Source organism: Manis pentadactyla, chromosome 4 (assembly GCF_030020395.1).
Source record: "Manis pentadactyla isolate mManPen7 chromosome 4, mManPen7.hap1, whole genome shotgun sequence".
Taxonomy (NCBI): domain Eukaryota; kingdom Metazoa; phylum Chordata; class Mammalia; order Pholidota; family Manidae; genus Manis; species Manis pentadactyla.
In genome coordinates this window covers 105,214,498-105,225,312 of record NC_080022.1, presented here as the reverse complement: position 1 = coordinate 105,225,312, position 10,815 = coordinate 105,214,498, and the positions used below count along the sequence as shown (strand labels likewise).

Genomic DNA, 10,815 nt, shown 5'->3' with positions numbered 1-10,815 from the left:
TGGCAACTGAGGAACCGGCGGGGACTTGCAGCTCTCTTGCCGTCTGCGGAGGGCCGGGCCGAGGGAAGGAGCGGGAGGGTCCCGCTACCTTATCACGCAGGGGTGGGGGTGGCGCGTGTCGGGCGCGGGAACAGTGGGGCGGGAGGGGGAGGAGTGTGGTAGAGGTTGTGAGAGGTACAAGGGTCCGGGAGTTGGCCCAGGACTAGCCCAGGACCTAGATCAGGAAGCGCTTCCGGGGAGGACCTGGGGGCAGAGGAGCGCGTGGGTGTGTCTGGTATGGGATGCCAAGGAAAAGAGAGGAATCTCCTGAGTAGATCTGTGGGTGGTTCTTTTGAGCAAACCTCGTCTTTGCTCTTTGATTTGCCGAAGAGGAAGTCCCCATGGTTTCTGTTAAAATTGTGGCAACTTTTTTGTGGGCTTAATTGCCTGCATAGAACTGCCCAGGACCTTTTCTGATAAGGGGCACAAACGTGGGGAATATGTCAGAAAACAGGAAACCGCTGCTGCGTTTCGTGGGCAAACTCCCCAGCGGAACTGCCGTTGGAAACTCAGGCAAGACTCACTGCCCTTTGTGCATGGGACTTTTCAAAGCCCCCAGGCTCTTGCCTTGCTTACACACAGTTTGCACCACGTGTCTAGAGCAGCTGGAACCCTTCTCAGTAATGGACTTTCGAGGGGGAGACTCTGACACAAGCTCTGAGGGGTCAGTATTTCAGGAACTCAAGCCACCCAGTATGCAGCCGCAGATCGGCATCCTCTGTCCGGTATGTGATGCTCAGGTGGATCTGCCCGTGGGTGGCGTGAAGGCTTTAACCACAGATTACCTGGCCATGAACGATGTGATGCTGGAGAGTCTTCGTGGGGAAGGCCAGGGCCTGGTGTGTGACCTGTGCAGCGACAGGGAAGTGGAGAAGAGGTGTCAGACCTGCAAAGCCAACCTCTGCCACTTCTGTTGCCAGGCTCATAGGTAAAGACGGGATAACCCACCTGGTGTAGCTTAAGAGCAAAGTAAAAAGAGGTGTCGAGACAGAGAAATCCCATGATGAACAAATGGAAAGGAAAGCTTTCTCAAATGCCTTAGAAGGACAAAGAGGAACATACGATGTGATAACAGTACCTAGAAAGGTAGTTAACTCCTGCAGCCTTATATAATACCCACAGTAGTAATAGAATCAAGTGTTTGCAGTCCTTTTTACAAAGCACGGTTTTCTGGGATCAGCAATCATTTGTACACTGAACAGTGATAGTGGGTGCTGGAAAAACAGAGGAGAATGACTGTAATAGCATAGCTCCTGCCCCCAATCTAATTTGATCCTTGAAACTCCTATAGAAAAGCAGGCACTGTTTTCACCCCTATTTGTTATTATAGGAAACTGAGGCAGTATGTGATTTGCCAAGGTCCCACAGCTGGTAATATATAACATAACCGAATTTTAAGTCCAGATCTTCTGACTGCATTCTTTGCTCTTTCTAGTGATCCATGCTACCTTCCCAGGATAAGGTACTGATTGGTGTGACCCCAACTCAGCCTTTGCCTTGTTCCTAGAGTTACACTGAGCTTGGTGAGGTGGCTGGTAGGTGCTCTTTGGAGTGCAGATTATGTCTTTGTGGCATTTGGTGAATAGTTGGTCACAGAAATCACTCTTTGTCTCTTCTCAATCTCCTCACCCATTCCAGGACATTAGAATATAAAATGGCTAAGGTTTTAGGATTAGCCTAAAATAGTTGAGTACTTCCTTCCATTTGTTTTGTGGCCTCACCACCAGAATAAGTAGTGTTCAGGCTTTCTATTTTTAACTTGTAATTATGACTGCCTTGCTGCCAGCTAAGCAGCTGACTCTATTTTCTCTATAGCCACTCATCTGGTGCCAACATAGGCATGTAAGCGTCAAGTTGATAAAATGCTAACAAGGGAGCTCTGCACAGTCACTGTGGTTCTCTAAGGATTTCCCTGAATCTCTAGAGGGATACAGAAAAGGGATTACAAGAGCTTTGATTCTACTGACCACTGATTTCACTCTTTCTCATAATGTTAAGATGACTCTTGAGGAAAATTCTAGCTTGCTGCTTTGGATGATGAGGCTCTGGGCAAAGGAAATGCTTACCAAAATCTTAGATGAAAGCTGAGACTTTTTCTTGGAGCCAGCTAGCCACTTTTTGATAGCCCGGGCTTTGTTGCTGTGCCATCTGGCACAGTTTCTGTCTATGTGCTGAGTTCCTACCATGCTCTCACCTCTAGCTTACTGTAAGGAGTAGGCTTGGCTCTTGTCTAAACTTCCCAAATTAATTGTTTGGAGAAAGATTCAGGCTTAGCTTTAGCATTGCAATCTTTTGCAAAGTCATGTCCAAGCCAGAGAGTCTACTATCATTTATTATACACAGCAGCACTTTCAGGTATGTATCATCCACACTGTACAGAGGAGGAACTGGAACTAGGATCATTGGTTAGTAAAAGGTTAAAACAAGGAAGTGAACTCAGATTTGTTTGACTTCAGAGACCATGATCTTAAAACTGCTGACTTTGCTCATTAGAATGTTCCCTAATTTCTTGTTCCTGACATTGTTTGCCCCTAGGCGGCAGAAGAAAACGACTTACCATACCGTGGTGGACCTAAAAGACTTGAAAGGCTATAGCCAGATAGGGAAACCCATTCTGTGTCCCACTCACCCTGCAGAAGAGCTGAGACTGTTCTGTGAGCTCTGCGACCGGCCCGTGTGCCGGGATTGCGTGGTGGGCGAGCACCGCGAGCATCCCTGTGACTTCACCAGCAATGTCATCCACAAGCATGGTGACTCGGTGCGGGAGCTCCTCAGAGGCACCCAGCTCCACGTGGAGGCCCTGGAGGAAGCCCTGGTACAGATCAAAGGGGCAAACAGTGCCCTCCAGGAGCGAGTGGAGGCTGTGGCAGCTGATGTGCGAACATTCTCCGAGGGCTACATCAAGGCCATTGAGGAGCACCGGGACAAGCTGCTGAAGCAGCTGGAAGACATACGGATCCAGAAGGAAAACTCCCTGCAGCTGCAGAAGGCCCAGCTGGAGCAGCTGCTGGCAGACATGCGCACTGGAGTGGAGTTCACCGAGCACCTGCTGACCAGTGGCTCGGACTTGGAGATCCTCCTCACCAAGGGGGTTGTAGTGGAACGGCTTACAAAGCTGAACAAGGTTGAATACAGTGCCCATCCTGGAGTAAATGATAAGATACGCTTTTTCCCTCAGGAGAAAGCAGGCCGATGCCATGGTTATGAAGTTTATGGGACCATCAATACCAAAGAGGTCGATCCTGCCAAATGTGTCCTTCAAGGAGAAGGTAGGAGGGCATTTCCCATTGGCACGGAGAGGGCAGTGGACTGGATCATGGTGTTTAAGGAGGTGTGGCTTTTTCAGCTAGCAGGAGCTCCCTACTGATCAGTTTAGCAAGGGAGAAAGACATATGACCTAAAGATCAGTGACCCCTCCTTTGCCTTTTTCTTTCTGATTTGTTCTGGTCCGAGTACAGTTAATATTCCATACAGGAGTAAGGCTTTACCCTTTTCCAGTTGAGAAAGGTAGTAACTACCAAGAAACTCAAAAATCATGCCATTTCTATCAGACGACAGAACAGAGACAGCGCCCATAGAGAAAAAAGCATAGACTTTAGGGCAGGACACAATCCTGCCCACTCAGAGGGAGCACGGCAGGCCTCAGGTTGCTTGGAGCTTGCAAGTTCTGAAGAGCGTTTCAGAGGAGTGAGAAAGGCAGTATTGGGTTTACTTTCTTCTATGCTCTTTTTGGTTCAGATAAGCCACATATCATTGGCATTTAAAATAGGGTAGGCATTTCATTCAGTAGGGGGAAAACAATTTCTTTTTACCACAGTGTTTTCTGCCTAAAGGACACATGTTATTCAAACATGTATTTTGTAGATCAGCTCTGACAGGAAGATTGTATCCTAGAGTCGGCCTGACTCTGGCACTGAATTCTTAACTGTTTGGGAAGTCATAGGCAACTTTGAGAATGATCTCTCCCTCAAGAAACACCCACCAATTGGGCAATTTCAGGAGATCCTTATACCCTTCATAAGCCTCTCCAAAAACCTCACAGTAGTTGATGAACCCCAGGTTGAAAAGCCCCATTTCCTCTGACTGCCAGACCAGGGGCTGAGCTATCGCATATTCCCCCAACACCACGGCACAAGTGAATTATGGAGGATCTCACATGAAAAGTACAAGTAGGTCAGCTGTATCCCCTGCCTGTTACTACAGGATCTGCTTAGAGAGGGTAGTTTTGGGGGTTACCAGCTTCTCTCACAGGGTCTAGTTTTTATCTCTGAATAGGTAGGTCAGTCCTGAGTATTTTCAAAGCAGCTGTAGGGCTGAAGGCCCAGGATCCTATGTGATCCAGGAGCACCTGCTGGCTGAGTGATAACCAGGCTCACCAGAAGGGACTCCCAAAGCTCTGTGAGACAGAAAGGGAAGGCAAAAGAAAGGGAGCAGGATGATTACAGGAAGCACAACCTTTTGTACTAAAGAGAAAAGGCAAAATGGTGTCTGATCAGAGGATGGAGGCACTGCAGTTGGCCTTTTAAGGACTGAGTGTTTATCTTCTGCAGATCTCCACAGAGCCCGGGAGAAACAGACAGCCTCTTTCACCCTGCTTTGTAAGGATACAGCAGGAGAGAGCATGGGCAGAGGAGGAGACAACATTCAAGTTGCAGTAGTCCCTAAAGATAAGAAAGACAGGTTTGTATTACACAATCAGGTGTCATGGGTAATAAGTGGTGATGAAACTGGAAATCTGAAGTCCTTTGCAATAGTGGAGATGTTTCTGCAGTAGTTACATCTTACCTCCCCATGATGCTGTTTAAAAATATGATCTGATCAATTGGACCAGTTATGTTTTCTTGTGTGGGTTCTTTGCCCATATTCAGTTCTCTCCCAAAAAGTCTGATCTGCCCCTCAGATTGTCTTCACTCCCAAGCTTTGATATTATAGACTGAAAAACGTTCTGTTAGACTGAATGGTGCCCTTCTCAAAATTCAGTCCCCCTTTGCTATTAAATTGTGCTGGGAGCATACTTATGTCTCTGAAATTAGGGGAGGGAGGAGGAAGGTCAAAGAGCAGAAGGGGACAACAGAAGCTCTCCTTTGAATGGAAGTTTGAAGAGAACACAGTGTTTTCAAAGAATTCATCTGCACATCAGATTAAATTAGTATTTCTGTTGCTTCCTTTCTATTGTAAAATTACTTTTCAAGATAAGTAGAAGCAGCATCCTGCTTGGGCACATTTAAAATTAATATTGAATTGAATGGTGTAGAGTTTATGTCCTAAAATGTGGGCAACTGAAGCAGGCCTGTAAGAGTTAGTGGTTTTTTTGACCTCTTATTCTCCATTCAGTCCAGTCAGAACAATGGTGCAAGATAACAAGGACGGGACATACTACATTTCCTACACCCCCAGGGAACCTGGCGTCTATACTGTGCTGGTCTGTGTCAAAGAGCAGCACGTGCAGGTGAGAAACACCCTAGCGTGTGCTTCCCTGAGCTCCTTTTGCCCTCACCTCTGGCTTCTCTCATCTTAGGGTGTGGAGACACTTCTCATAGGAACAGCTATATAGAGGGACTGAATAGGATTATCTTCCTTTCTTTCTTCTCTTCACTCTAGAAATGACCAGATTTTACTACTTTTATTCGTACTAGGAGATGTTAATGACCATAGGACCCTCTGTCCCTATTTAACCCCCAGCAGTTATGCTTGCATGTTACCATTCTTCCAGATGGTTTATTGGAATTCTTAATTTGGGAAAGATGCCTTGATTGCAGGAGCAGTCTTCCAGCAGACAAGCATATGAATTCAGGAAATAGGATGTAGTGCAGAATTTTCCAGCTTTATTCAGACTGTGACCACACATGGACTTACTGGAACGTAACTGGGAGAGTCACTCCCTCTTCTCACAACTGATCAGTTATCTGTCTGCCTAACTACCCATCTGCTCTCGAAATTCTCTGCTCTGTTTAGATGCTTATCTGTTACTGTGGTTACTACATCTCCTCCACAGATAAGTGTAACACCTTCTGGTTTAAAGATTATGAATTTTTAAAAATTAGGTAATATTCAGCATGCCCAGCAGAATCTCTCTGCTGACATTCCAGTAGTCAGACGTTCCCCCAACCAGAAATCAACACTGAAAGGGACAATAAATACCACAGTGTCATGATACATTAGACTAGTGGTCTCTGCACTAGGATCACTCATATTCAATAGCCACTTATCACATGCCTAACTACATTATGGCAGAGTGGGTTAAGGTTTTTGCATACATTATTCCACTTTTCTTTCAAACCATGTAAGCACAAAGGTCATCATCTAATTATACTAAGATACCAAATTTGCTGAAATACACAGCAAATCATTCTGAACCCATTTCTTTGAGCTACAAGTTTTTTTAAAAAGATTATAAATTCTTTAAAGGAAGAGAAACTTAACATTTGAAAGGCTTCCAAGTTGCCAGACTCTACTTTGTGCTTTTGCCAGACTGTGTGGTTCTCACATAGGGATAGGCACATAGCAACACCTATTAAATATTTATTGTTTAACATAGGATAGAAATAGGTAATGGAGGTTATCCTTGAAGGAAAGGGGTTAGGTAGGAGAGCATCTAATACAAGAGTTATGAACCACACACTCAGCCCTTCTCCCTTGCGTGCATCTAAGCGTAAGCAGATGGGTAAACCGATAGGTCCAGGCTGGAGGGGGGGAAGAAAAGGAGATAGGCTCAGTGTGAGGAGCAATGTGTGGCCAAGAAAGTGGAGAAAGGGCCATAGGAGGTCCTAGCCTTGTGGTTGCCCCAGAGATTCCTCAAGAATGGAGAAGACAGGATGAAGTCAGTAACAGGGAAGCAGACTAGGCTTACCAGGGTATTAGGTGTTCACTGCATTTGTGTCTGGTCCCATCCAGCTGAGCTGCCAGCTAGTTACCTAGACTGTTCCTCTCTGGCTATCCTTGTCCTTCCAAGGGCAGGCCCTGTGACTGACAGTCCACTTAGCATATGAGATACTCAGCACATCCTGTTGACTCATAAGGTGTTGTTCTTTGCTCTTGGTCTGAACACTGAAGGGCTCACCATTCACTGTGACCGTGAGGAAAAGGCACCGCCCACACCCGGGGGTGTTTCACTGCTGCACTTTCTGCTCCACTGGAGGCCAGAAAACTGCCCGCTGTGCCTGTGGAGGCACCATGCCAGGTGAGGAGGACCTCCCTCCTAAAAGTCCTTACCTTCTGAGCCTGTCTCCCAGCCCTGGGAATCAACTACCACTCGGCCACTAGGGCTAGGACATTCAGGCTTAGGCTTTGTTTCTAGGAATAAAGTCCATGCATGTAAATATACCACAGTTCTAAAAGTTCCATTTAAAGCTTCTTTGTTCTGAAAAATTGAAAGAGTATGCTTAAAGGTTTTGAGTTATTTTAGTTTTGATACAGTTCACTAGTCCTTTGAGCCGTTTCTTCCTGGGATGCTTGATTTCAATCTATTCCAACAGCCAACAGTGTGTAAAATGTAAACCCATCCTGTTCCTTTCAAAACTTTAAAGAAATTCCATGCAAGGCAGGGATGGAGGAGTAGATGATTAAACCAACTAGGCCAGGTCTACCTCTTTCCTTGGGGGGAGGAGGAGATTCAGCTCAACAAGAGTTCTAATGTTTTTTAAGTATTCTACCATGTCCTTATGCTAATGTGGGCCTTACATAGGCTTTTGCACACTTTCATATAAATACTTAAGGATCTACCTTTTTTATTTCTACCACTGTACCCTTCTCTTTTACTTCAATAACTTTACAGTTAAAATCCAAACCAGTTCATCTTCCTGAGTTAGCAGAGTGTTAAAATAACTCTTCTTAGAACATTAGCTAACTAACAGTGATTGATTTGAATCATCAGTTTTGGGAGTCCTAAGCATAGAGGTGTCATGTAGCTCATTCCCTTGCTGGGCTTTTACTCAACGTTTTCGTAGACATGAGTCTGAATGATGCCAGGAGCATTAATTTCCACAGTAAACTGGACTTCACTCTGATGGCTGTTTTATCCTCTCCTCATGTACCATGCAGGTGGGTACTTAGGCTGTGGCCATGGACACAAAGGCCACCCAGGTCGTCCCCACTGGTCATGCTGTGGGAAGTTTACTGAGAAGTCGGAATGCACCTGGACAGGTGGGCAGAGCACACCAAGGAGCCTACTCAGGACTGTGGCGCTCTGATGGCCTCCTGGGTATGGACCCCAGACCTTAAATAATTTTCTCAAGAAACTGATAGAATTAAAAACAAAGTGCCTTATCCTACACTCTTATGTTCCACTACTTTGTGACTTACCCGATTGTGTGCACGGATGGTTGAGCCCAAGAGGCCACCACTACCTTTCTCTCCTAATAGGTTGGCAGTGCTCTTTCTACACCAAAGCAGGTTCCCTTTTCTCTTGTATGGGCATGGAGGTAGCTATGCCATTCGCACGTAGAGATCAAGGCAGTTAAGTCCTTATTTTTTACACATAACTTGTTACATGTTACATGTTATTGATATTTCCTCAGAAAATAAAAACCTCTTTTCATTGTTTCCCTCTTGCTGTCACACTTTAAATGGATTATGATGTGATCTCGCTGTTTAGGTGGCAGTGCCCCTCCCCTTCTATGCCATGTTTATTTCATACCCCCAGAGCCTAGAAGGTTACTGTTTGGTCAAGGGCACACAGGAAGTAAGCAAATAAAGGGAAATCCTGTTGAAATAGAACCTCATAAATTTATTGCAGTTCTACTAATGCCAGGCAATCTAGATACCTTTATCCTCCTCACATCTTTCAACCCTCCTTGTTTTTTATAGATGAGTCTTCATTTTTGTCTGTATGCCTAGGACATAACTAGAAGCTCTGGCTTCTGGAGCATGCCTGTTTTGCTGGTAAGAGTCTGAAGAGCATTCTTGGAAGGAGCAGACAGGACTGTGCCTCAGCCCTGCCAAGGTCCTTGCTTTGTATATTTCGTGTGTCCTTCTGGGACTCTTGATTTCTAATATAGCAGAAACCCAGCATGAATTAAATATCATCATTGAAATCTGCATTATAAGATCCATTAAGAAGTGGGTGACTCATTTAGTGAACTGGGTTAGGCAAAGGAAGTGAGGTAATTAGATCAAACACATTGACTATCAGGTCATCATGCAATACATTTCCTCAAGGCTGATGTTAGCTACATTATAGCTGTAAACACTAAAATATTTTCTATATTCTCACCCTTTTCTAGAAAGATTCGCTTCAGCCTCTCTCTGATCAAAATCTGGTCTTCCCAGAAGGCACTGATGGCCCTGTAACCCTCTCAAATTATTAGCTATCTGCTCTTCCTCACCTCTTATAATTAAGGGCCCAGAGGTCAGGTAGGTGTCCTGTTAGCACATCACTCCTGCTTTAAGATCTGTGGTTCTCAAAAATGAGACTTTGCAGCCCAAGGGACACTTAGTAAAGTCTTGAAGACATTTTTCCTTGCCACTGCTGGGAGCAGACTGCTACAACCATCTATTGGGTAGAAGTCAGGAGAGCTACTCAATTCAGAACAGCTTTCCACACAGAATTATTCAATCCAAAATGTTAATAACACCACTGATGAGAAAAATCCTGTTCTAGACCATTACCCCTCCTCCTTTTCTAAAAATGGCCAGCCTTAAAGCTCATGCCTTTAAACAAGTTACTACCCTTCCATGGTTCAGCCATCTACAGAGCTCCATGTCATTCCCACTCATTCCTTGAAGATTTTCACCAAGTTTGCTGTTATTCTAGTAGTACTCCTCAATCTTAGAGTAATTCAATATCCACAGACTTAATTCCATGACCAATTCTCTAATATTCTTCTTTCCCTTCCCTTAGCCATAGAGCCAGTCATACATTAGACCTTGATTCCAATTGCACCCTTTTCATAATCTCAATTTCAAGAATCCTCCAACCAAATCCTTCCCTTTTTCCAGCTCACCCACTATAGTAACCTACTGATTCTCCTACCTCCCTGAAACCCACAATACAGTGACTCTACCACATTCTCATTATTCCTCTCACTTCCTGACCCATGTCCTTTCCTTGGACCTTAATCAGCTTGGATTCTAGAGACCATAATTATAATCACTCCTTTTGCATGACAGAGGGAGCTCTGTCATTCTTGCCTGGCAAAATCCCAGGTTAGAGCCATCTCTTCATCTAATCCAATTCACTGATCCTGGAGAAACACACAAAAACATGACTAGTCTCACTTTAAATCTTTGGCCAGTAATTTCAGTGGGCTCTCAGAATTGTCCAGTAGTCTGACAACACCTCTAGTCCATTTACTCTCCCACTTTTCTAGACAATTACCTCATGCTTTCTTCTCAAACTCCAGTTTCCATCCCACTTCCCCTCTTCACTTGTGACCTATTTGGCCAAGAAAATAAAAGGATTAAGAAGAGAATTTCCCTGTCCTCCCACATCTACAAATGTACCTATATTGTTTTAGTGAACTTCTATACCTGTATACTAGATCTCGTTCCATCTCTACAACCCAGGAACATTCCAGTAATGTTCCCATCTACTGGATTGCTCATTTCAAAACATAAACATCCTACAATATTCCCCGTCTTAAAAAAACAGGTTTCTTTTGATTTTAGTATTAATCTGCTAGGGCTGCCATGACAAAATACCAGACTGGGTGGCTTAAACAACAGAAATTAATTCACAGTTCTGAAGGCTGAAGTCCAAGATCAAGGTGCCAGCAGGGTTGGCTTCTCCTGAGGCCTCTCTCCTGGGCTTGCAGAGGGCCAGCTTCTGTTCCTCACATG

The 10,815-nt window shown here is 44.8% G+C and overlaps 1 protein-coding gene across 3 annotated transcripts; it reads left to right on the top strand.

The window, feature by feature from the left end:
• Positions 1 to 156: 156 nt before the first annotated feature.
• TRIM45 (tripartite motif containing 45) lies at positions 157 to 10,156 on the top strand. 3 transcript variants are annotated; one of them, XR_008997101.1, is made up of 8 exons: positions 157 to 967; positions 2,575 to 3,308; positions 4,590 to 4,719; positions 5,374 to 5,488; positions 7,093 to 7,219; positions 8,080 to 8,239; positions 9,261 to 9,472; positions 9,548 to 10,154. XR_008997101.1 is itself a non-coding variant. In XM_036924463.2 (7 exons), the coding sequence occupies exons 1-6, from the start codon at positions 480 to 482 to the stop codon at positions 8,226 to 8,228; spliced, it is 1,743 nt and encodes a 580-aa protein (XP_036780358.2). In that variant the 5' UTR covers positions 157 to 479; the 3' UTR covers positions 8,229 to 8,239; positions 9,261 to 10,156. The 3 variants fall into 3 exon arrangements, 2 of the variants coding, with proteins under 2 accessions (XP_036780358.2, XP_036780357.2); XM_036924463.2 differs by having other exon boundaries at positions 9,261 to 10,156; XM_036924462.2 differs by lacking the exons at positions 9,261 to 9,472; positions 9,548 to 10,154 and having other exon boundaries at positions 8,080 to 8,580.
• The last annotated feature ends 659 nt before the right edge of the window (positions 10,157 to 10,815 follow it).

What these genes read in the sequence shown, in the direction of transcription:
- TRIM45 (XM_036924463.2), top strand. Translation starts at nt 480, where the DNA reads ATGTCAGAAAACAGGAAACCGCTGCTGCGTTTCGTGGGCAAACTCCCC. An exon ending in CCTAAAGATAAGAAAGACAG is followed by an intron (nt 4,720 to 5,373) that starts GTTTGTATTACA and finishes TTCTCCATTCAG; the next exon opens with TCCAGTCAGAACAATGGTGC. An exon ending in CTGTGGAGGCACCATGCCAG is followed by an intron (nt 7,220 to 8,079) that starts GTGAGGAGGACC and finishes TGTACCATGCAG; the next exon opens with GTGGGTACTTAGGCTGTGGC.